At 35.6% G+C, this 24,915-nt stretch overlaps 1 protein-coding gene across 2 annotated transcripts in view; it reads right to left on the reverse strand.

Annotated features, from left to right (window-relative positions):
* The window catches only part of NUP155 (nucleoporin 155), a 31,276-nt gene that overhangs the window by 414 nt on the left and 5,947 nt on the right, over nucleotides 1–24,915 (reverse strand). Inside the window, exons 9-34 of one of the 2 annotated variants that reach the window (XM_059833347.1) lie at nucleotides 24,754–24,845; nucleotides 24,525–24,622; nucleotides 24,275–24,427; nucleotides 23,286–23,386; nucleotides 21,636–21,806; nucleotides 20,463–20,573; nucleotides 19,454–19,548; nucleotides 17,828–17,916; nucleotides 15,205–15,267; nucleotides 14,949–15,099; nucleotides 14,029–14,095; nucleotides 12,995–13,113; nucleotides 12,685–12,782; nucleotides 10,753–10,886; nucleotides 8,755–8,946; nucleotides 7,954–8,092; nucleotides 7,164–7,299; nucleotides 6,578–6,731; nucleotides 6,305–6,409; nucleotides 6,015–6,169; nucleotides 5,377–5,506; nucleotides 4,995–5,108; nucleotides 4,413–4,533; nucleotides 3,335–3,445; nucleotides 2,069–2,205; nucleotides 1,212–1,312 (exon numbers count right to left, since the gene is read on the reverse strand). In XM_059833347.1, coding sequence (XP_059689330.1) covers nucleotides 1,212–1,312; nucleotides 2,069–2,205; nucleotides 3,335–3,445; nucleotides 4,413–4,533; nucleotides 4,995–5,108; nucleotides 5,377–5,506; nucleotides 6,015–6,169; nucleotides 6,305–6,409; nucleotides 6,578–6,731; nucleotides 7,164–7,299; nucleotides 7,954–8,092; nucleotides 8,755–8,946; nucleotides 10,753–10,886; nucleotides 12,685–12,782; nucleotides 12,995–13,113; nucleotides 14,029–14,095; nucleotides 14,949–15,099; nucleotides 15,205–15,267; nucleotides 17,828–17,916; nucleotides 19,454–19,548; nucleotides 20,463–20,573; nucleotides 21,636–21,806; nucleotides 23,286–23,386; nucleotides 24,275–24,427; nucleotides 24,525–24,622; nucleotides 24,754–24,845 — 3,137 coding nt within the window. The remainder of the gene's footprint in view (nucleotides 1–1,211; nucleotides 1,313–2,068; nucleotides 2,206–3,334; nucleotides 3,446–4,412; nucleotides 4,534–4,994; nucleotides 5,109–5,376; nucleotides 5,507–6,014; nucleotides 6,170–6,304; nucleotides 6,410–6,577; nucleotides 6,732–7,163; nucleotides 7,300–7,953; nucleotides 8,093–8,754; nucleotides 8,947–10,752; nucleotides 10,887–12,684; nucleotides 12,783–12,994; nucleotides 13,114–14,028; nucleotides 14,096–14,948; nucleotides 15,100–15,204; nucleotides 15,268–17,827; nucleotides 17,917–19,453; nucleotides 19,549–20,462; nucleotides 20,574–21,635; nucleotides 21,807–23,285; nucleotides 23,387–24,274; nucleotides 24,428–24,524; nucleotides 24,623–24,753; nucleotides 24,846–24,915) is intronic. The other variant, XM_059833348.1, reaches the window with a different exon arrangement.

A 24,915-nucleotide genomic window follows, 5' to 3' on the forward strand; every position in this document is an offset into this window, starting at 1 on the left:
ATTCATCTGAAATAGAAAGTGAGTATTCTTTGAGTTTTAATGGAAGAACATATCAGCAAGACATCTGTCAGCTACTTTTAAATATTTTAACTATTTATTAGAAAAAGTGATTTTTTAAATGTAACGCTTGTGACTAAGGCATAATGGGAAAATAAACTAATTTTTACTATTTATCGGATATTAAATATAAACAATAAACCACGATACAGTTAATAGCAACATGAAATATTTAATATTTAGCTATTACTTTACATATTAATACAATCCATGTATGTTATTAATTTAGATAGCAATTTAAATATCTAAAATTAGTATCAAATCACAACAATTTAGGTATTAATAGCTAAGTAGATATTAAAATTAGAGTGTATTCATGAAAGTTCTAAGACATTGGAATATTAAATCAGCAAGTCATAAAAGACCAAAAAAGTGCGGAAAGATAGATGTAAACTGTGTATGTGAACAGGGGACATTTACATGTATATTTTCAAGATAGTCAGAAAAATTTATTGTCAGAAGAATTATCAAGACATCGCCTAGTCCTGCTCGTTGTTTCTGAGACAAGATAGTTCTGACTGAAGTTTGTATAGTCTATTCGCAAAAGTTGCCAAAGCTAGAGATTCCATAATATGCAGGCAACTTGTTCAAGTACACAGCGATTCTTTTAGCTAGAAACTTTTTCTAATATTAAACCTAAATTCTTTCCTGCTGCAGACTAAGCTGAATTTTAGTCTTGGAGAGTGATTCATCACCACCCTCTTAAAAACAATTTGGGAAGATCTATCCCCATGTTTAGTCTTCTCTTTTCCAGAGCACAAGAACTCAGTGCTTCTAGCCTTTCTCCATTAAATAGCTCACTGTTTCATTCACAAAATGTCTGATTCTTATTTTTCCCCACTTTTTCCAGATTCCCTCAAATTTGTCTGTACTACTCCTTAAAGTATGTTGCCAAAATTTACAAAATAATCCTCTCAGTTCCTCATGAGTCTTCAGTGAAGTGGAAAAAAATCACCTTTATTGAAGTAATTTATAGGGAGGACCCTACAAGTTTCTACCAACTGGTTTTGAATGAGTCAACTCAGTAATCACTGCTAGGAAAGAAATACTAAATTTACCCAAAAGAAAAGAAGAAAAGCTATTGGGATTGCTGAAATGCAGTGCTTTATAATATTTTATATCTTTCACTATTAGGATATAGATGTCTTTCTTACCTCAGAAGTACTCTGCTTGGATCACGCACATATCCTGATAATAATACATGAATACACTCTAAAAGGTGTAAAGGCTTTTTCATTCTATTCCAATATGGGTCCTAAAAAAAGATTTCGAAGTATTAAGGAGACAAATATTAAGGAGACAAGGAAAAAAAAAGTGTGTGTGTATACACAAATTGCCAGCTGTGGTAATTAGTTATTCATTGTAACAAAAATCTAAGAGAAATGGCAATTTTATCAATCTATATTGTCTATATATAATTACTGTTTTGACTTTTGAGTACTAAAACACACATGAATTCATGAACTCAGTTTCCCATTACCTAATGGTCTGTAAAGTAATAGATTTTAGGAAGTTCTAAATTCCTTACACTGTAAGGAATCTGGGTAAAAAGAAGCAAGTAAATTCTCTGTTTTAGTTCTGTTTAAGCCTGTTCTACAAACCAAAAGTTAAAAATATGACTTCTTACGCTTTATGCCTATTGCATCAATAGATTAGACAAGATGCAGTAATATAGCAAATTTTAATCATTAATAGGAAACAAATAAAATTAATATATTCAAGACATGCTGTTCCTTCTGCAACATAACAATTCTAATCCTATTTAATCCTAAATCAGCTTTAGGTGAAGTAAAAGGATTAACATTTTTCCTCATACTTTAGAACTGAAGTGAATAAAATCAACAAGGGGTAAAAAAGCAGCATTAAGAGCCTTTGAGTAAAAAAAGAGAACAAAAGCTATGAAGTTGGTATTTTGATATAGCATACCTTACACTATTTTATGTTTCCCACTAAAGACAGACCTTGATAGTAGCTGCAAACAAAATTTTTATTTTGTCTCTATTTTTCTTACCCGTGCTTTAAACAACTGGTCATATACTTCAAGCAGCCTTGGCAATGGCACTCCAATTTCTTGCATGGTATATGTTACAAAACCTACATCCCAGTTCAAAGTGCAGACCTGTTGCTCTAGAAACTGCACTAAAAAATCTGGAGGACAAAAATAATGCGATGTTTAGATTCCAACTTGTTAATGGGAGTCTAGCAAAGAAAGGCATTTGAAAGTGATTCACTCCAAGTTTAATTTTCTGTCTTCCACACAGTTGGTACCTTTCTGCTGTGAAGCAGATGTAACAGTTTCCCCCAGTCTGCGCTGAGTGAAGGATATGCAAAATGTAACTACCTCCAACGATGGTATTGAGCTATCAGCAATGCATCACAGGGGTTACTCGTACCAAGTACTTTATTACAGTTCTGCCACAGAACTATGCTGCTAAGAAAACTTCCTTAACTTCTGTTTCAGCACAAAAGAACATACTATCATTTAATTTGCTATAATAGCCAGCAACACTACTGCATCTTTTATCATGTTTAAGTGTCAGTAACAATTACCAATATGTTGTTCAGTACTAAATGTTCTTTTACTTGCCTAAAATCTTATTACATGTATAAATACATACTTTTAAACTTTGTACTTTGATACAAACAAACTCTACTACTTTCTAAAATGTGATCTGCATAGCCATCCAAAAATAACTGTTGCTGCTTTCTAAGCTTCATTTACTTCCCATTCAGGCTGAAAAACTGCAAATTCTGGTTAAATCCCTACACAAATTCTAGGAAAAACTGCACCTGTAAAAACTGTAATGATTTTGTAATCATACAATTATACTGTGTTTAAAAAATAAGAGTACTTAAAAAATAAGAAGTACTTTAAAAATAAGAATTCTATTTCCAGTTTTTGTCTAACCTCCCTCTCCTCAATCCCTTGTCAAAGTCACTGTAATAATGAGCTAGTATCACAATGCTTTTGTTCCTAATTTCCCGGATAAAACTGAAAAGTACTGCTCAGCTACCCTCTAGATCAACTCCATCACTACTGACAGTTGAAATAATTTGCTGCTTCAGCTACAGCAAAAAATTTTCACAAATAACTACAGTAATTATGTATCACAAGCACGTAATTATGTATCACAAAATTATCCCTATTGTTTGCTTTTAGATGTTAAAAAAAAAAAATTTCTTAGGTTAAAACTTAATTTTTAAGAGGCTAAAAAGAAAGCTGAGACCCACTCATGTAATCCGTATGTTCATTTACTACGCAGGCTAAACCACTTGCCTAAAGGAAAGTAACGAGGTGTGCCAGCATATATCTTTCCAAGCAATACCATCTTCAGACTAAGTGCTTGCATTCTGTCAGCGGGGCTCAGAGACACGCTATCGCTCAACTCTGAAAGTGAGAAGAAATTATTTAGAGAGAACTTCAGAAAAAAGTTCCACATTTATACACAACTCCACCGAGGTACTTAAATCTACTACTAACACATCAAAATCTTACACTGTTGTCAGTGCAAAATCAGCTCATGGAAGTGAAAATACAACTTTTTCTGGTGTGTATGCACATATATTCACAGATTTTTATGTTTCCTTTAAGTTCCATACAAATCTACTTAAAAAAACCCAAACAAACAAACAAACAAAAAAAACCCACCCAAAACTCCACCACCAAACCCAACACAAACCAACAAAAACCCCACTACCATGTAGCTTTTCCCTCAAATCACTGTCAATGTTGTTTGCACAAAATCCAAGAAAAGAACCCCCAACAAACAGGAAGTGAATTACCAACTCATGGTAAAGGGTGAGACAGATTACCACAGCTGAGTGGCTAGGCTTGCAGAGCTGTGCCCACTACTCTGCTTCTCTATAAATGGACAAAACCCTTACACTTCCGCTCCTCTGAACATTATAAAAATGCTGAACTCCCTGAAGATTCTTCAATCTTTGTCACAATAAATTTAACATTTTTATTATAATGTCCTAATAGTGAAACCTTCAGACAAAATGTCACAGGTATTCTGAAGTCCATATATAATGGCATCTAAGAACAAGAAGGGATGAAAACAACTTCTTAAATATTATCTGGAATGTGATTATTCAAGCCATACATGCAATATGCTCCAATATATATGTAAAACTATTACTTTTCTGTCTTTCAGGCACACAACCAAAAAGGTAATAACATTAACGACTTACTAGTTAACTACGCTTACCAAATATATTACAGAATAGTCCAGAAAAGATGCATTTCACTTGGACAGCGTATCAGCAGCAGTGCATAGTCAGTCTTAAAAGCTTTAATTGTACCGTTTTACTATAGTTCCAGCTTGTACCACTCCTAGTCCATTAAGACCTACCTTTCTCAATGATTTCTTGCCAGAGAGTTTGCACCAAGATAGGATCAGAATGACCCGCACAATGTATAATTGCAAGCTTACACTCTGAGAGCTTAAAAGGGTCAGCAAATTCTCCATACAGCTGAAAGAAAAATTACCAGGCTTTACATCTCAAGTAGGATAAAACCTCAATTTTTTAAATCAGCTTTTCTTTATTTTGTATGGTGGATATCAGACTAGTAAAGGTGAATTTAAGTAACTGCTGTCAAACACTAAACGATTTTTTTTTAGTACATTTAGTTTCACTTCTTAAATACAATCCCAATTTTATAGGAAGTTATAATTAATACCATTAATTTTCTAACAATTTTCCCAATAAATCAAGAAATCTAAGAAGATAAACACATGGAAGAAATTAAAGTACTAAAGATTGAAGTAGTATCAAAGTACAGAAAAAGACAGTCTAGGGTAACAGACATTCTGAGACCAAGAATGCCCAACTGTCTATTACTTTTCCTAGTCAGCACAGGATCATTCTTTGCAAAACATTTTTTCCCCTCAAATGTAGTAAATTGACTTCTAATACAGAGAAATTTTAATCACCTTGGTTATATCCATCAGCTCAGCATCAAGCTGGGAGATTGCATCTTGCACTGAAGAATGATGGGAATACTGCCGTTGTAATGTTTCTTGTATTTGAAGCTGGATCCTTGCAACCTTGTTTAAAAAGAAAAATAAAATATTTCAAGATTGGATTAATTTAATCAAAGCTTAAGAATACACCCAGAATTAACTGCAACTTAGTTAAATCTAGACATGTTACTGTCTTACACCTCAGAGTCTCCTATCAACTACATAACTTGGTCATGTTGGGAAAAAAGCACAGAAAACTATTTTTACAGCATCGGTAATAAAAATGTCATGTGCCAATGAGACAAACTGAAATAATGTATTTACAGTGTAGCTTAGATTAATATTTTCTTACTTCCATTTTCTCTTCTAGTTCATGTAGGAATTCACCATCTGCAGCTATAGAGGATATGGCAGTGGAACTTTTGGCACTCAAAATGGCACGTGCAATGTATTCAAGACGCTGCTGAAGAGAAATTTCTGTGCTGCAAAACAAATATTCAAAATAAAATGGGTACTTAATATAATTATTTGAGGGTTAGTTATATTTTAACTAGACTATGGGAATTAGTACCTAACTTCTCCTGGTTTTACTAAATCATGCAGGACATTATCCAACCATGTAACACTGTCTTTATTGCTGGCTCGGTTTTAGTGTACTTCTCGAGCCACTGCCCCACAGTTACGCTATCGCATTTTAAATTCTGTGTAAGAAATGACCACTTAATATATGCTACTTACAATAGGAAATACATTGAAAGCTAATGTATAATACATAAAATAAACATATAATTTCTTTCCAGTAACACCCTGGATTAAAAGCTAATATATTCCACTAATTTAATTTTTTTTTTAGCAAACATCCTTGGGCATTGGACTTTTCTTGTCCTTGGCCTTTTCTTAAAATACCTACACATATGGTTCTGACTTCAGTTTGTTTGGTTTTTTCCCCAATAACCTCAATATATGCAACAGATCACACATAATCCATACCTATGCAGGTCAGCCAGCTTAGCCAAGACTCTGGCTGCGTTACTAAAATTTCTGTTCTTTTCAAAGTATCTCCACAGTAAATCCATATAACGGACTTTGTTTTGGTCAATCTTGGTCATCCGCACAAGGTAGGGTTCCAAAAAGGGGGCAGTCACCTGCAAAAGTCATAAAGATAATATTTATATTCTTGCTCTCTCCTCTTTTTTAAAGCATCAGCATTATTACTATTAACTCTTCCAGTTCAGTGGAACCCTCCAACAAATTATTTCATTGTACAGAGATGAGTTCACCTGTAACAGTTTGTCTGCCAAGTCAACTTGTATCAACCAGTTGTAAAGTGCAATACTGAAGAGTTCATCTGTTGAACGCTGAGCCAGCTTTAGCATTTGTTCAAACTAAGGGAAGAAAAGGCCACAGCTGTTATTCCAGAAGTGGTTACATTACATCAAGCACTGATACGCATGCGACAATACTCAGGTTCACTTGCATGTCATCATTTCTACACCCCTTCAAATCACACTTTTTTCTGGAGTGCAGTCATGATTTTTTTCTGAGTTTCTTACATGGTGCCCTGCTTCTTCATTGCTTAGCATGTTGGGGTCAGATGACAGCACTGGAGGACCTGGCTTTTTGGGTACACTGGGAGACTGAGGAGCAGCTTTACTTTGATTCACTAATTCTTGAAGGGTATCAGTGATACACTTGTAGCTGTTCAATCTGTAAATAGAGCAAAAGAAAATTAAAGCCTCACAATTTTCATTGCAACTATCTATGAAATACTCTTCTCAAATGTTGTTATTGTATGCCTTTGTAAACACAATTGCTAAAATTTTAAAAAGGTCACAGATTATTGTCAGCTAGTTGCCACCATCTAGTTTGTTGTCAATCTCCTTTCTAATAAGTATTTCTGTAACGTTCAGATCACGACGCTTTCTTCATCTATCAGTTTACTCTCCGTTCCAGATTAAGTTGGTGCCATATTAATGATAATCAAGGAGAGCATGCTGGGTAAAAACATCCTCACTGTGTCCCTTATTATAAAATGTTTGTTTGTCATTACCCTGCATACCTTGCCCAAAGGAGTTACTTTTCCAGTCACTTGAAATAAAGCACCCTATATAATGGTCATAAGGTATCCTGAAAACTTGCCTCTCTTGAAAAGCCTGGAGTCCAACAACATCCTCTTCTGGTTCTCCGTTTTTATAGAAATGAAGGCCAAGACCTTGGGGATCTTTCTTTTCAGCAGCTGTAAGAGAGAGTTCTACTACTCCCTCATAGAAACGCACTAGAAAAAACCAACAAATATCACCGTTCATTATGGTATTAAATCCATGACAAAATGGTACGTGACATCAAACACTTCCCATTTTAGCAAGGAAGCAAAAATAAACCGTATTCACTCTGGTCTGTATCGTATAAAGGTTTATGCCTGTACCTAACCTGTGGGATTACATGCAAGTTTGAAGTTACATATTTGTACAGAGGCTGAAATCTTGACTGTTAAAACAGTTATACCTACATTTAAATTATGTACTAGCCTCTGCTGCACAGAACAGGATTCAGAACCAACTTTCAAACAGCATATCTGGTATAAATCCTTACCTGCAAAAGTACAGTCATTTATCCTCTGCTTACACACAGGCCAACAATTTTCCTAAAAACATTTTTACCACATATATGAAACAAATGGACACTACAATGTGAAATAAGTGGATGGGAATATTTTTTATACAGAAGTGGGTTTTTTGATTGGTTAGTGAAATCTAGAAAGGTTTTAAACAACAATAGGTTGACATGTATTAGTTGTAAGAGTTATTAAGAAACTGTTTAGGTCAAACACTATGACTTGACAGTTAGTAAACAAAACAAACAAAAAAGATGGCACAAAAGGATCCTATAGAAACCATTTACCAGAACATGATCAGTGATTGCCTCTTACCTTGCCTATATTGTGCGCAAACATTAGCAAGGTCTACTTGGTTACTGATCTTCTGGTACTCTTTCAGTGACTCTCTTAACATCTTCTCTTTTTCCAGTTTGCTTTGAGCCTGTCGAGACCGCTGAAGCAGTTCATTTGCCTGAAGACAAATGATGGGAAAATGGAAATTATTCACATGAACACATCATGAACAGATCATGGATACTGCTGTAAGTTAATGAGTTATTATTCCAAACTTCAAAGCTGAAACAGTAGAAACATCCTCTCAAAAGCACTCTCTCATCATTAGGTAACACCAAGTTTCCAGCAGAAGGAATGTACAACAGCAACAGAGAGAAGGTCTTAAGACATAAACAACCAGCTGGTTCCCCATTCTCCCCTCACCAGTTACTTTTTTCATATTTATTTGAGAAGCTTTAAAGAGTGAAGTTCTTAAACACAATTATCTTTCCACAAGTTCCATGAAACTAGGCAACAGACAGAAAACAAGAGACTGTGCTGAGGAAAGACTGGAGTAAGAACACATTTTATCAACATGAAGAAGACAGTTTTATTAGACATCACATTGGAGATAGAGACCCTATGAACACTACAAATATCTGCAAATGCTTCAAACCAGAGCTCGCGCAATTTTCAGCATTAATCAACTACAAGACACATATATACACATGACCTGCCTTCATTAGTTCTTGTGCTCCTGAAACTACTTGAGCATCACGATTTACAAGCTGCCCAACTCATCTCATTTGAACATATACTAAAGTTGTGTTTTGGTGCTGTAAAATCTGGAAGTGTGCTTACCTTGGAACACACAGCATCATCAGTGCTATAAAGAAGAGGACAGATATCTTGCAAATGGGCAATGATGCCATCCACAGCAGCGTTATCTCTGATGTAACAGTTTATGAGAGAAGCAATGAGTGCTCCAGTCAATTCTCTGTCTCTAATTACCAAGTCTTTGAAAGCAGTAATCTTTAGATGTTCTTGAAGTTCCTGAAGACAGACAGAATTTCATTAGTTTACCAAAGTTTTTGCTTTTCTGTTTAGAAACGTCACATTGTTACAGCAGCAAAATTAACTGTTTCCAGTAACTAAAAACATAGAAAACTCCAATAACTGTAGTGCATTGCATCGAAATACATTATTTAAAATGCACATTACATACCAAAATGGAAATAATAAAGAAAGCCCTATCAATGAAGGCACTAGACCCTTGGATGCCAAGACAGTGAGAACTCCTCTTAGCAGACCTCCTCTGCCATCTTCACTACACGTCACTTTTGTTTCAGATCTTTGTGAGTAAGAACGGAATTAGCAGTTCCCCTTACTTCACAGGGCACTGTCAGAATGCACACCCTATAAAATGACTATGTCAGTTTTTAATAATGGCAACCATCTGAGCACTGTCGTAGATTAAAAAAAAAAAAAAGATGCATAAAAAGGAGGAATTTTTAAAGTCTGAGGTCTGTACTCTGTTTTTTATATTAAATTACATTAAAGGGGTTTTTGTTTTTTTTTTTTTAATTATTAGGAATATTTGCTCACATAGAGTTGCCAGTAGTGTCTATGGATGATCACTAACAGCACAAAAATACTATTACAAAAACTCTAAAACTACTGAAGACAGAGGAAAAGGTTCTATTTCTTAAACAATTAGTTAACTCCTTCCCCAACATAAGGCAAAAGCTACCTGTGTTAGAAATCATGCTAACTCCCCAAAGCAACAGTGTGAAGAGCTCCACTTTCTGTGCATTTGTAAAGTTTAAAAATTGTTCTTTTTATTGACAAAGAATACAACTTCTCAAATAATCTATTTTCCTATCGAGTGCTAAGACAGAATGCCTAGTATTCAAATTAATAGCTTCTTCAAGGGCTGGATGCAAATTCAACATTAGCAAACGGTACATAGCAGTAGCACCCATAGTTCTGTAAGTTTCTTTCTTTACAAGCAAGGAGAGGCTGAAAGAACTGTGATTGTTTAGCCTGGAGAAGAGGGCTCAGGGGGCAGTGTTGGGGATCTTACTCGTATTTATGGGAAGGTGTAAAGAAGACAGAGCCAGACTTTTCTCAGTGGTGCCCAGTAACAGGACACAACACAATGTCCAAAAGCTGAAGCAAGGGAAATTATACCTGAATATAAGAAAAAATCTTTTTTACTCTAACAGTGGTGGAACACTGGAATGGCTAGCCCAGAGAGGCTGTGGAGTCTCCATCTTTGGAGATATTAAAAACCTTACTGGACACAGTCCTGGGCAACCTGCTCTAGTTGACTCTGCTTTGAGCAGAGGGGGCAGATAATCTCCAGAGGTCCCTTCCAACCTCAGCTGTTCTGTGATACATTCTGGACCCCTACTTACACAAAAGTGCCAGGGTTTGCGACTCTACAGCCCTATTGCTCTCCTCTGACAACCGTTACCAACACTAAGGCAAAGAGTGAATTCCTCTCGGCTGGACAATGTTGGTCTATTCTTTTCAGCACGTTTTGCAGAATGTGCTTAAGGTAATTTATAAAACAGTAATTTATAAAACCAGACTCATTATTACATGTCATTGAAAGTACAATAAAATCTGTTGTTAGTGACACTTGCAATTTGACAAAATTGGGTGATGAGGTCAATACTACATGTCAATCTCTTAAAAATAAACACTTGCAACCTGAATAAAACTCCATACGTGGTTTAAAATTCATGATATGTTTCTCAATGAAATGAAGTAATACTTCTTCAGGAATATTTAGGTAGCAAACAAAATTCAGATGTTAAATACAAACAAATTAAAATCGTATGATTCAGATCGTACCTTCTGAAGCTCACCTACAACAACACTGAATTGGTGCTCACACAGCAACTTCCATAAAGCCAATGCCTGACAGGTTTTGCGAACAAGCTGCTGGATGCCTTGAAGTGAGGTCTTCTCAGTTAGCTGTGCCTCAGCTGAAAAAGCAAAGAGACTGTCAGTAAGTAACTGTTCTACATGTTTCAAATTAGCATGTAAATTTTTGTAGTTTTACAATAACAATCTTCTTAAATTTCTTTTTTTTTTTTTTTCCCCTCTTCCATTCTTGGTTAATGCTGTCTAGCTCTTTTTGGAGAAAAGTGCCGTGTTAACATTTCCCCAAAACAAATACCATCTGCTAACATTTATTTCAAACCATGCAACACAGGAGGAGTACTTTCTGAAAAAGCAGTACAGCTTTGTGCGAGTATACTGTATTTACAAATCAGTCTTAAATTTTTTCTTGTTTTTTTTCATAAACAATTATTATAAATATATTTATGATGAACATAAAAGAAATAATAATAAAACCATAAATATTCCCTTTTTGTTTGATTACCTGTATTTGCTTTTAGAGAGAACAATTACAACTCTGGTCAACACTGTCTACACTGTCTTTAAAGGTTAAATCTGGTAGTATGTCTTATATTCATTGAAAGAATAATATGGCCATACTTATTAGATGGGTGGAACATAATTGCAAGATGTCGTTACTTTTGAGTGCTTACAGTTCAGAAATGAGGCAGCAATAATTATATTGTGTCATTTAGCAATCCAAAAGGGTTTATGGGCTTTGGAATGCTTAAAAATGAAAACGTCTACCAAATTCTACATAATTACTTTTTTTAAAATTACATTCACACTAATGAAAGTGAGCAGTACAGAAAAAGAAATAGAAATTAAACCCCAGGATTATACCCACATGGACCACAACCATCTTCAATTCTGTATACACATCAGCAACACTTCCCAACTTGCCTGCAAGTGCTGGGCAAAAGCTACAGTATAGGAGGACAGGAGTTCAAATGGGCTGTGACAGGCCTCTTATTTCTAAACAAAGTTTTATAGACATTTCAGTGACTCTAACTTTGGCAACTTGCATTACAGTATTTCTTTTTAATAGGACAACATACTCACTTGTCTCACAAACAAATTGCTTACCAATTGCTATCCTGTAAATATAAATGTGTGTGGAGCTACTAAGTATTGTAATGAGGAAATCAAACTATCTTATGAAATATGGAGGGAGAAAAAAAAAAGAGACAGGTTAAATGTGCAAAGAAACTTCTAGTTTTGTATTTCAAGACTGTCTGAATGGGGAAAATAGGATAAAGAGGACATGTACCTACACAGAATTGAAATTTAATTCTTTGAGAGAGAAGTTCAAAAGTGCTTTGAAGTTCAAGCACTTTTATTTTAGCTTAATAAACTGGCAGATACAACTGGCTCAAGACTACTAGATGGTACTGTGCTGAAACCCAGATTCCCTTCACAGAGAGATATTCTACTTTGTGGACTGCTTTAATTAGTTGCAATATTAAAGCTTTCAATATCAAACTGAAAGGTAACATCTGCAGCGTGTAACAAATGAAGTCTCTTGTCGCAGTCAACCTAAAGGCTGGAATGTTTCTCTATCTAGATTTGAGTTTTCATTCTGGGTATATACTTCATCTCTAGTACAGTCATATTTTTTCACATCAACATCACTGCAGAAGCACTCCTCCTGACGGAACAGTACGATATGGTATGGAAGCAAAAGCACGGTGCTAGCAAAGTTAGTTTCCAAACTACAGTCTTTCTTCTGAAGAACTTATTACCGAGTATGGCATATTGATTAATGTCAAATTTGTATGGAAAAAAGGCATTTTTATTCAGAGATTTTAATAAGAAAAGTGAGAAAGGCAACATCCAAATGCACCATTCCCTGATACTTCCTGTTAAAAAGTAATTACATACCATGGTATTTCCTCTGGAGTTCTTGTTGGACTTGCTGAGAACTTCCACCATCAGGCCGCATGAAACCCAGGAGCCTCTGTTGCAGATTGGCTGGTGTGCTGAAACTGCAATTCCAAAACAAAGAGAGATGCTAATATGATTACAAATACTGAATCTTTAAAAAATTAAATCTAACAGCTCATTTTTAGCATCTGAATAGTTGAACCTGGAGACCGTACATACAGTTCAACTCAACACAGATACACATGGTATAGTTTTCCAAGAGCTGGACATTAAATACCACTAGTAAATTTAACACAATGAATAATACCTTGGATTACCAAGGGCTCCTACTGTAGCAAACTGCGAATTTCTATCCAGAAATTCTTGTAAACCTTTTAGTTCTTGTAGTACACATTCCAGCACATGGGATGGAACGCTGCTTTCTACCTGCAAAAGAAAGCAGACTTCTTTACAGAAAGCTTAGTTTCCGAACTTTTTTCAAAAAATTTACAATTTTAAGCTAAAGCCAGTAAAAAGACAAACACAAAGAGGGTACAACAAATAAATAGCATAATAGTAATGCTATCACTAGAATACAACATTATTATACCATGGTCATTGAGGAGGGGGCACACATGTGAAGAGGCAGCAGTCCTCTGAAGATATACAATAGTCAAAATGCTACTTTCTTTGCCCCTCCAATAACCACATCAGTTGTGTTTTACTATTTCCAACTCCGAATTAAAACAATGATTGAGCATTGCTAAGATACAGAGTATAATTACCAAGCTCTTCCAGATTCTCCCAGTTACCTTATAATTGGAGGAAGAAAGCTCATGTAGCAGTTAATTTGCATTGCTGAAATTACTCAGTTCAGGATTCTATTTACATTAACAGTCAGAAAAGATTTTGTTATTTTAATCACAGACAAAAAGTGAAACACCAAGATGTTACTAAGGAAGATGCTGGAATTTTTTTTATGTCCTTACATAACTGCAATGTTTATTCTAACCTACTAAAGCATTTTATTTTTAGGCTTTGTCTGGAGGGGATATGCAGAAATGAAGGAACCACAGTCACTAAACATGGAGAAAACTGGCCATTGCCAATTAACAACAGAGATCAAATTACACTTAGGTTTCTTAAAAAGTAACATTCAAAAATAGTAGCTTAAAAAGATTTAAAACCTACAATTACTTCTCAGTTAAGAGCACAGCATTTAAGAAAACATTTACATGACAACGATATTTCTTTTCCTTATCCTTTCCTTTCCCCAGTTTATAATTTGGAACACAAGTATAACAGAGCTTAAGACATATAGCATAAGGAACTTTTAAAAATACAAAATAATCTTTTACATACTGCAACAACTTCTCGATTGCCACTTTTGAAAACTCTCTCCACAACTATACTGCCATCCCAAATATTTCTGCAACACAAAATAGTACTGTGTTAAAAGCCAGGAAATTTAAGCAAGTATTTTTGGAAGTCGTCTATGTATAATTTCTTAAGAAAAAAATGGTAATGCTTTTTACTTCAAGGTCTAAAATAAGGATTTACTTTGGACTAAAATTAAACATTAAAAAAAGTTACCATTATACATTTCCGAATGGTACAGATATAGATAATTAACAAAATTTCAAATTTTAAACCTTTAATCAACCGAAGTTTGATGCTCTCAAATACTTTAAATATAGGCCAATATTATTCTCTGGAAATACAGTGTAGGCAAACAAGTTTCATAACAAAAATTTCTTTCCCAACCAGTATGCTGAGAGATGACCAATATATGAAGAGCTGTATTCTTGCTTGGGGTGTTTAGTAACACAGGACTCAACATCCAAGTAACAGAATCCCCTTTAGTCTTGCTTCATTGCTCCGATTTGAGCATTCTGTTAAGCTTCTTAACAGAAAAGACTTCAAGCTAGGACTTTGATCCTCTAAGTCCTGCTGCATTTCTGTTTCATCCTTTGGTAAGAGTTTGAAACATACAGCTCATAGGTTTGAAAAATAAAACCGCAGTTTTCAGAGTTGTGCATATACACTTGATAGCAGGATCAATATCTAAGCACCTTTCCTGTCCTAGCCAGTCACCGCATGTATTGTTATTAATACAGCTGAGAAAAGAACACATTATATCAACAGGTACTTCACAACATAAAAATGCACTTTACTAATTTCAAATGTAAATGCTGTTAGGACAGAATTCACCACCTACAAGCATTAGGGGAAAGAAAACCTATGAAACAAATTGAGTGACAGAATCGCTTTTTACACCTCACCCTATAATCCGAGCAAAGTATATGCAGATGCCATTGTGTCTTCCAGAAAATACTATCTCAGGACCCATCATTCCGCTAATGGATGTACCAGGGTGAGACATGGAATTCCCAGAAGGAAACATGGGAGCTGACATACCAGGAGGTTGTAAACCTAGGGTAAAAGTAGGTAAACATGACTCATTTGAATGCAAATAAAAAAGCCTAGTTGAAAAAAAAAAATCTTCATTTCTCCAGAGAAAGAAAAAGAAAGCATTACCTTGCCCAGGTGTTGTCAAAAAGCTAAGATTAGAATATGGACTATCAACAGTCAAGGGGGAACCTAAAAGGGAAAAGAAATAAAGGTACAAACAAACAAATAAAAAACCCAAACAAAAACATAACCCACAAAATCCCTGTGCAAAAGCAGCAAAGTTGTTGAATCAAGTACTTTAGAGTTAGAACCATTCCAACAGCTTTTATTTATAGTTAAATACCAAAACCAAACTGCACTCATTTCTTATCAACACGACACTCCACAAGTGATCCAAATGGATGCTCTTCTTTCAGGAACAGTTATTATGCATTTTTTTCCCATCATTCATGTGTTATTTATTGCACACCATCTGTTCCCTGCATTGAATATAATACTGTCCACATACTTTTTCTTGTTCTCTACCTTCTGACTGCTCCCCTTCCTGATATGGGCATCTATTCTCAAAGCACTCACTTTCAGTCATTTAGATCTTTTGAAAGAATATCAGTTTTACCTTCAAAGCACTCAACTGAAAGAACTGGTATTATTACTCTTAATTTTTACACAGGGCAGTTGGACAAACACTACAGCAACACTGTTAACTTGAAACATTCAATGTGAAACTGTCCACGGCCTCAGATTCAGCTGTGAATCACAGAACCAAGGAATGACTGGGGTTGGAAGACCTCTGGAGATCATCAAGTCCAACCCGCCTGCCAGAGCAGGTTCACCTAGAGAAAAGAATACGCAACCCTTCTGCAAATTAAGGCTGAATACCTAATTTAAGACCCCAAAATATGAGGAACACGTGTGGTCATCTACAAAAAAGTCCATGTACCATCAGCATGTAGAATGATATATCACAGAAAGGGCAAGAACACTGGCACTCTGAAAATTTGGTGTTTATCAAAGAATCAGTCCTTCTTGCCTTATTCACTACAGTTCTCTCAACCTGGCAACATACTACAGTGCAAAGGATAACAAATTCCTTCACTAAACAGGCCAATGCCTTCTCAGAGCACATTCTCCTGCATGCCAAGCAAAGCGCAAACTTGCAGAAAAGCAGCATGTGAATGCATGACTAGACTTTCAACAGTGAGAAAAGAGGGAACTAAGTTAAAGGTGCCTGGCCTTTTAATGCTGACATTATTGCAATGTAGCTTCACGTGCAAAATTTCAAGGTGTTTTAATCAATTTCTGTCAGCACTGTCTGACCCACCACATGGGACATCCACAGTATCAGAATCTTAGTTTCACATGACAGTTCTCTACCCTTTGGGCAAATGGAGTAAGTAGTAGCAAAATAATGGTGTCACCTTCCACCTGGACCTGTCACTGAAGCAAAATGGAAACACGTGCTTTGATACTAGGTTTCAAAGAGGCATATATGACAGCAAATGATAAAAATATCCAAACATTTAGACTTGGGAAAAATATATTTACTTCTAAAAGGAGTCACCTTACTGATTACAGAGCTTCCTGTAATTTCCCCCACACCTCACTTTCATTCTTAGTCTGCTACTAGCACCTGTTTCCCCCACAGCTGCTGCCCTCTCTAACTCAGATTTAATTTTACATTCTTATGCCTTGCCTCAGCTCCTGCCCACATTGCTATTGCTCCACACCATCAGGCTTGCAAAGTGATGCCACTGATGCATTAAAAATAGCCACTCTTCTTAGCGTTTTAATACTAGTTAAGAATTCTGAAAAAGAGGGTCAACTGTTTTTCCAAAACTTCATTCCAGTTCAGCACACCTTTATCCAATACTTATGAATTTGGATATATGTCAAAAACGGTACTAAAATGGAATTTCCTTGCGCTCCAGGAAATCAAGCTTTTTCCCAAGTCTGATGTGTAAAATTGAATGTCACATGTCAGATACGTAGAAAGGATCTTGGAAATCAATGAGTTCCTGATTAAAAAAAAAAATTTAAGTTTAATTCAGTAATTCAATCAGAGTTCCAAATTCATCATTATGAATTTCTTTTTTGAAAATCCGTAAGATCTGGAATTGAGTAACACATGTTAAGGGACAACTTCCTGAAGCACCGTAGAAATTTAAGTGAATCTGAGTAATACAGAAAGGCCTCCACTCCAATAAGCATCAAGTTCTGAGGAGTAAGAAATAGGCACTATTCTCATTTGTAGGTGACACTGATGACCTAAGCAGAAATCAAATGTTGAAGCTAGAGCTTTTACAGGAAGAAATCACTTCAAACAACTAACCCATTTCTTGATCAAAATTTTTCTTTTCTTCTCATAAGCAATATCTGCAGAGGTATGACAATGACACTGTAAGAAAATACTCTGCTATAGCCACACAACAACCAATTAATGTTTGTAAAGTTTGAACTATAGTATTGATAAATTGTTCTCTTGCAGCAACAAATGTATACCTTCTTCAGGTATAAATGTATAACCTTAACAGATTATATGCAACATCCAGACATAGTTTGAGATCACATCACCTTCTCACTAAATTCAAAAATCACTCAAGAGAAATGGAAAAAACTCTGTAATTGATCAGCCAGTGAGTGGAAAATCAAAGACTATTTCAGACAAAAAGAACACAGGTACTTGTGAGAATACAACATATTTAAAGAAAAAAAAAAAAGTGTCCAAAACCATGAAATGCTTGCTACTTACCGGCAGGAACAGGAGAACCCAAAATGGGTCCAACGTTGCTTGGAGGAGGCAGAGCTGATGGAAATCTCATTTGTGCTTCTCCACCATACCTAAAGTTTACATGCAAAGACAAAAATTCCTCACACTTCATACACAGTCCATTTAATTTTCACATCTTGAGAATTAAAAGCAATTTTGGGGATCTTTTAAAATGGGGAATAAAAAAAACGAGCGTAACTTTTCAGAAATACTTGTGACATGATACTTTTGGCAGAAGAAAAGAAAACTAACTGAATATATGCTATATAAAAAGCATTAGCATATACAATTGCAAAGATAAGCTAGATGAACAACTAAGTATGTTTTTTTGTGGATTTTTTAAGTTCTGTGGTGATATGATATGATCAGGCTTTAACCAATTCTCAAAATCAGGCTTTTGCTTTAGTATCTTTTTGAGGTTTGCCTCTACAGGAAAGTGGAAAGGACACAGTTGAGATGACCCATGCTTATCCGTCTATCGTCCACAAGTAATTTCTATCCATCTTTGTCCTACAGTGCTATATAAGCACTTTGTTACATCTTCCCTTGCTAACGCCCATCTCTCCAGAGTTACCATTCATGTTTTCTCTCAGATCTTGTAATGTAATTGTGTTTAACAAAGAGCAACTATTCACAGCCTACTGACTTGATCTAACACCTGCACAAGTTTTGGAAAAGAACAAGCAAGCTTTTGGGAACATAACACCCGAACTCTAGCGCAAACATACAGTCAAAGCTTCACATTTTATCATCACTCTCAACAGATGTATCTTTCCAAAACGCTTTTTTTCCTCCAGGCTACATGCCCTGTGAGGACAGCCAAGAGACCCACAATATACCAACTTGTTTAAGGCAGCTAATTAAAATATACATATTTGCACTATACCAAGGATATGCAGTACTTAAGATACATAGATGACAAATTAATCCTCCACAGTGGAAGTCCATACTTCCTCACTCCATTTGTAATGGAAAAAATAAAATCAAACCAAGCAACCAAACAAAACAAAAAACAAACAAACAAACAAACCAACCAAATCAACATATATGACCAAGAGCCATCAGGCCCTGAACAGGGTAAGTCCATCCATTTGAATATAATTTTCCTTGGCACAATGGCGAACAGCATAAATAACTACAATATGTTAAGAAAAAAAACCCAACCCAAACCAAACCAAACAAAAAAAACCACCCACAACAAACCAAAACCCCCAACAAAAATTAAAAAATTTGTCTGTTCTTTTTCCAGCTGTCTGAGCTGGTCTCATTAAAGATACTACTACACACTGCACTTCAATGCACTGGGATACTGTGAAGTATAGGTAAGTGTATTTCAAGCAGATTAAACTACATTTTCAAAAGCCTCCTCTACATGTGAAATACAAGCATCCATGAGGGGAACTAACCAGAAATCACCATTACAGGAAGCTTCCTTTGTTGATGAGCCCTAAATTAGTGCAAAAGCATATTCCACTAGGTTTCACAGTCTATCCTCATTTTAAAACAATGCTCGCTCAGGCAGCAGGTTAAAGAGCCTGTAGAATTATTCAGTGGCTGTAGTGATCCTGAGCATAAATATTCAGAACAACCTACAGAATTGAAACTCACCTGAAGAATGCTCGAGTAGCCCAGGCAGATACTTCTCTATCGCATGCAGCATTAGAACAGGCCAAGATAAGGCAAGTGGCACAGGCCTGATCCTCCTAGAGCATATTATACCATTAGTGTGGCAGCTTATACCAAGCTGTTAAGAAAGTTTATTTGGGCAAGTTATATTGCTCAATAACCAAACAGTAAAAACTTTTGCATAATTTCATTTAGAAGACAAGGAAATTGGGTCCTCGCAATTATAGACAGGAAATGATTCACAGTGAGGCATTCCACTATAGCAGGTACGTTTTTGTTATATACAGGTTTTGCAAATTCAGTACAATTACTGGTAGGAAACAATCTTCATGTCCGTCACCTAATTATGAGTAAGATTCATGCAATTTCTGTAGAAACATAAATTAAGATTGTGTTTGAAGAAAAAAAAAATCTATACAAATAATGGTTTGCCTATTCTAATGACATGTAAAATATCACTTAGCATGTCCTATCAAAGCACAAGAGAACAGACTACCGTAAACATTCACTACCGAGTGAATCAGTATTAGTCAAATTAAAATGGTAATCCACAATAGCTTCCTTCCTGCTTGTTTCTTATTTACCTTAAACAAAAAAATAAACCAATTAGACACATTTCTACTGGCCTTCAAAATGTAAAAACCTCGTAGTGGTAGGAATTTAACTTTTTTAGAAACTTGTTCTCCCCTGCTCTTAGATGAACTCCCTTCCTAAATTAAGAACTGGATTACACTTCTGCATACAAGACATAAAAATTTCAGGCAAAGTGAATTACACTTCCATTTTTAGATATCATAAAATGAGAAGTTATTTCTCATTATACAATCTTGTTTTATGTAGACAATACAGGAGAAAAAGCTAATGCTTTAATAGATAAATTAGATATTAACTAGAAGTTTATAGCAACAACAAAAAGACACTAAAGAAAGTGATTAGATTTACAGAAATGTTATAAATCTTCCATTTTTTGTAACAGGTCAAAAGTTCTTACCTGATGCAACTTGAAAAATCTTTCAATCTCTTCTCCATCTCCACCTATATTGCTAACAAGCAGATGTCGCAGCTGGTCGACAGGTCTGAGTTTATGAAACATAAAGCTCCCCTAAAAGTAACCCAAAATAAGTCAGAATAAAGTTGTGTTTACTCTGGCCATGCCAACACCCCCTCCCCACTATGCTTATCTTTACCAACCTGAATTTTCCGTCATTGCATTATTGGATCAATATATAAAGTGAACAGCGCCTAAAGCCCAGCTGCCATGGACATGCAGAAAATTCTCTAGCTAGTCTAGGAAAGGCAGGAAAAATACCGCAATGGCTATAAACTCTCCATAAACTGAGTTAATTTTGCTGTTCTTAGTTTATCATGAAGCACACAAGACAAACATATAGCACGCATATACAAAAAACGAAAGGCTTTATGTATCCTGCAAATCCTCAAAACTGCCTGGGAAAAAAATGCTTAAAGAATTCAGGGTCAAGGGCATGGTAAGACTCTACACTCAATCATCTTGCCTGCATCTGTACTAACTACTGGAGAGGGTCCAACTAGTGCCTTTAACAAAATAGCTGCTATTAAACAAATGCAGGTTGAGTCTAAAGGTTCCAATACATTAATGATTAAACATTTTCTTTTTAAATTGCCTACTTGGTAAGATATTAAGTGCCCTAAAATATTACTAAATGTAATCAGAAAAGAGAAGCAGGGAAGTTAATTTCTTTTTGTAGGTTTTGTTTTTTAAACCCCTTTCAAAAAACCCTTTTGGGACTTCCCTGACAAAGAAGAAATTACTTCTTCAAATTTCAATTGCCAACAATATTTACTCAAACTATATTTTCTGGGCAGCCAGCATCTGTTTCAATTTCATATAATCACGAGTATAACCAAGGTTAAAAGAACTTCTCAGATGATCTGTAGCTACAAGGGTCTCTGGAGACCAACAAAAATTATTAATATACTGTACAAGAGAAGCTGGCCCAATAGCTTTGAGTAAATTTACAATAGGTACAGATGGTTTCAGCAATCTTCTTCCTTATTCCTTTCTATGTTCAGAATATAATCCTTAAAACATATCCAAAATGAATAAACATTTACAGGTTTAGATCAGTGTTCCAACTTTGTACTTACTCTTCTGATTTCCTGTATTAGGAAACGTAATACTCACCTGGGCTGAAAGCAGAACAAACTTCTTAGGTGGCAGCATGTGCTGCTGTACAACAACAGGTGAATCAGTTATTGGAATAATGTCTTTATTTAGCGGTGTTACAATCTTCTGAACTTTAAATTCATCAATAGCAGAAAGAGCCCAGGAATGTCCATCAACACGGGTGGTCATCTGAACAACAAGTAGGTATTATCCAAAGTTTAGTAACAGACATGGGTTTTGCACATCCATGGTGATATTTTACTATTTACCATTTAAAATTACACAGAATAGAGTCCACTCTTGACACAAGAAAACCCAAAGAAAATAAGCAAGTTCTTGTATTGTCTAACAGAAGTTTACCACCAAATTTACAGCTATATATATACTGCTGCTTTTCAGTGACAGGGAATAATATATTGTTACCTTTGGGAGACAGAGATAGTGTTTTGTATTTTAACGTAAAACAACTTGCAAAGTGGGATCCTTTAATGCTGCTACAATATAAGCAGCGACAATCTGCTCATCATATCAGAACTAAGTACCAAAGGTATAATGAATTTAAAATGATTTCTTAAAGAATCAAAAAACGCTGCAACTGAATCATAAAGGTTTACAAAACTTTCACAGTTGGCAGCAGTACTTCAAATATAACTCAAGAACAGACATATGGTAGTGAAGACATTCCAGAAAACTATGTATGCTAACAAGGAAGAACTGCTGCTCAAGAACAGGCTGCAGTTTTGTTTGGGAAACCTAGCTGACTGTTAACTGTTGAATGCCTTGGAAAAAAGAGAAAGGTCAGCACTTGGGATATTTATGTGTAAGCTTTTGCAGGGAAGGAATCTGGAGTAATTTTAAAGCTCCTTTATAAGTTATTAAAACAGCACATAAAAGTTTCAAAGTCAGGTTTTGGTTTAATTTATAGAGTCCCTCCGTTCACTCCACTCTACCACTGCTCCTCCAATAGTACTATTTTTGACATGTCACTCCTCTACTTCAGCAGAAGACTTCAGACTTCCTTCAGAGCTGGAATACATGAAATGTTCTTCCTGAACAGATGCATAAGGCAACTAACCCCCTCCAAACCCCTCTTATAAACTCACTTACGTAACAATTAGGAAAAAGAAAATCAGAAAATAAATGTGAAATAATGAAGAGATTAATCATGTCTGAAATTTAATGGAGACATGACATATCAGTTTAAATAAAAAAACCAACGTCTCTAGCACCTACATTTTAAACAATCTTTGCCAAATTTTATTCTCATTAACAAACACCACTATGGACTGTGGACCATGTCTTCCTCTGCTTCTGCACAATACGCAGCATGCTATGGACAACAATATTTTCTAATATGTTAATTAGAAGTCAAGTCTTAGAAGTCGAGGCAATTGCTATTGATACATAGCTTGCATCAAGCTAGAAAGTATGGCTGAACCAGGAATTTCTACTAAGAGATCAGTTCCCATTCACTGACAAAATTACCTCCTGATTTTTTTCTCTTTGACGCATATTGATTAATAGCTTTGTAAGTGTTTCAAAACTCCTCAGGAGGTTTTCTGTGAACTACCCATTTCTTGCAGATAGTATTATTCAAGTATCTGCTATCAGAAAGGAAAAAATAGTATCTAGATTCCGACAAAATTCTATTAAAGTTTGCTTTAGTACCTGTGTTTCCATCATTGGCTTTTGAAAAGGGAAAGAATCATGATTGATACACCACAGGATATCATTATCCTCATTTTCTGAAGCTGCCATCAGCAGGACCCCTAGCAAGAACAGCGATATTAAGTTTGTATTAGAAGCAATAATCATGCATTAGATACAAATTCATTAATTCATTCCTTATTTAGTAAAAATCAATTTTTAAGTCCTAATCATACAATTTGAACAGCAAATAATATCTGCTGAGTTTGTATGTCATAGGATTCTTCAGAAGGTCACTTTTAACACCATTTTCCATCTACTCTAAAAGGTACAAACAAAAATGAGCCTAAAATAGGTAGAACATGCCTCAAAAAATGAGTTTAAACGGATCATGGATGAAAAAACATCCGGAAATGACTTCAAGGATAAAAATCAGTATGTACGACTAAAGGGGTCAGCAACATAGAGGCATTTCCCCAATGCATTTCTGCAGCATGTTTAAAAATTCAGCCTACAATCAGAAGTTACACAAAGCTGGAACCATCTGGCTGCTGTTTGGTATCTTATATGGCATCAGTAGCTAAATGAGTTGAAATAAACAACAGTCATCACACGCTAAACTCAGCATGAGAGGCACCAAATAGTTAAGAAGCCTGTTCTATCCCCTGCCTTCAATAACTCATCACAGATGGCTAGAGACATGTAGGCGAATTTGAACACATTAAATCTATTCTATGGGGAGAGTAGAAGGAAAAAAAGTTGATCAACACATGAACAGAGTTCTCTGCTCAAACACTGCACCTTGCAGAAGAACTAAATTCTGAAAAATATGACAACCTTCCACTTCCAAAACCTCTCCCATTAACACACAGAAGCCATGCTTAGTTCTCAGTTATTCCCACTACTTCAAACTCCCCAATGTAAAAGCAGTGCAATAGTGACTGTCACAAAAAAACCACCACCACCACCAACAAAAATCAATCTCATCTGAGCCGTGTTCCACTGCTTACCTTTGCTATAAAGAGCTCTGTGAACCTTTGCGGGCTTCTCCACATTAGAAGAAGCTGAAAATCCAGGTGGCAAACGGACATGAACCAAGGTTAACATGGAGGGACGAGCTGTTGGATGCTTAAATTGTGAAGTACTAAAATACAGTCGGACACCTGAACAAAAAATAAAAAAAGGTCACAATTTTACTAAACAGTGCAGAAGCCATTTATCAGTTTAAAAGGGGGGGGAAAATTAGCATTGCTTTCTTACCTGCATGTGTGATTGCTAGTAGTTGGCAGTCTATGGATTCAGAATTTTCAATCACTGCTATTTGAACAATAGGTTTAAATACAGAACGATCTATTGTTCTAAAAAATAAAACAAAAAACCTCACAGACTCTCAATCCAAAGAAATAAGCAAACAACATTCTTCAAAAATATAGCATGAAACTATTGGTCTTAAAGGAAGTCTCTTACATTATAATTGTCATAAATATACCTGGCAATGCTCCCAGCAGCAGAAACTATAGCATTTTGTGAAAGAGAAGTAACCCTGGTCATTCCTTGACCATCTTGTCCCAAATCGTAAACCTGCAATTCAGTAATAGAGCTTAGTGATTTATGGTTGAATAATTAATACAGCCTCACCTAATAAGCAGCA

This window comes from Gavia stellata, chromosome Z (genome assembly GCF_030936135.1).
Source record: "Gavia stellata isolate bGavSte3 chromosome Z, bGavSte3.hap2, whole genome shotgun sequence".
NCBI lineage: Eukaryota > Metazoa > Chordata > Aves > Gaviiformes > Gaviidae > Gavia > Gavia stellata.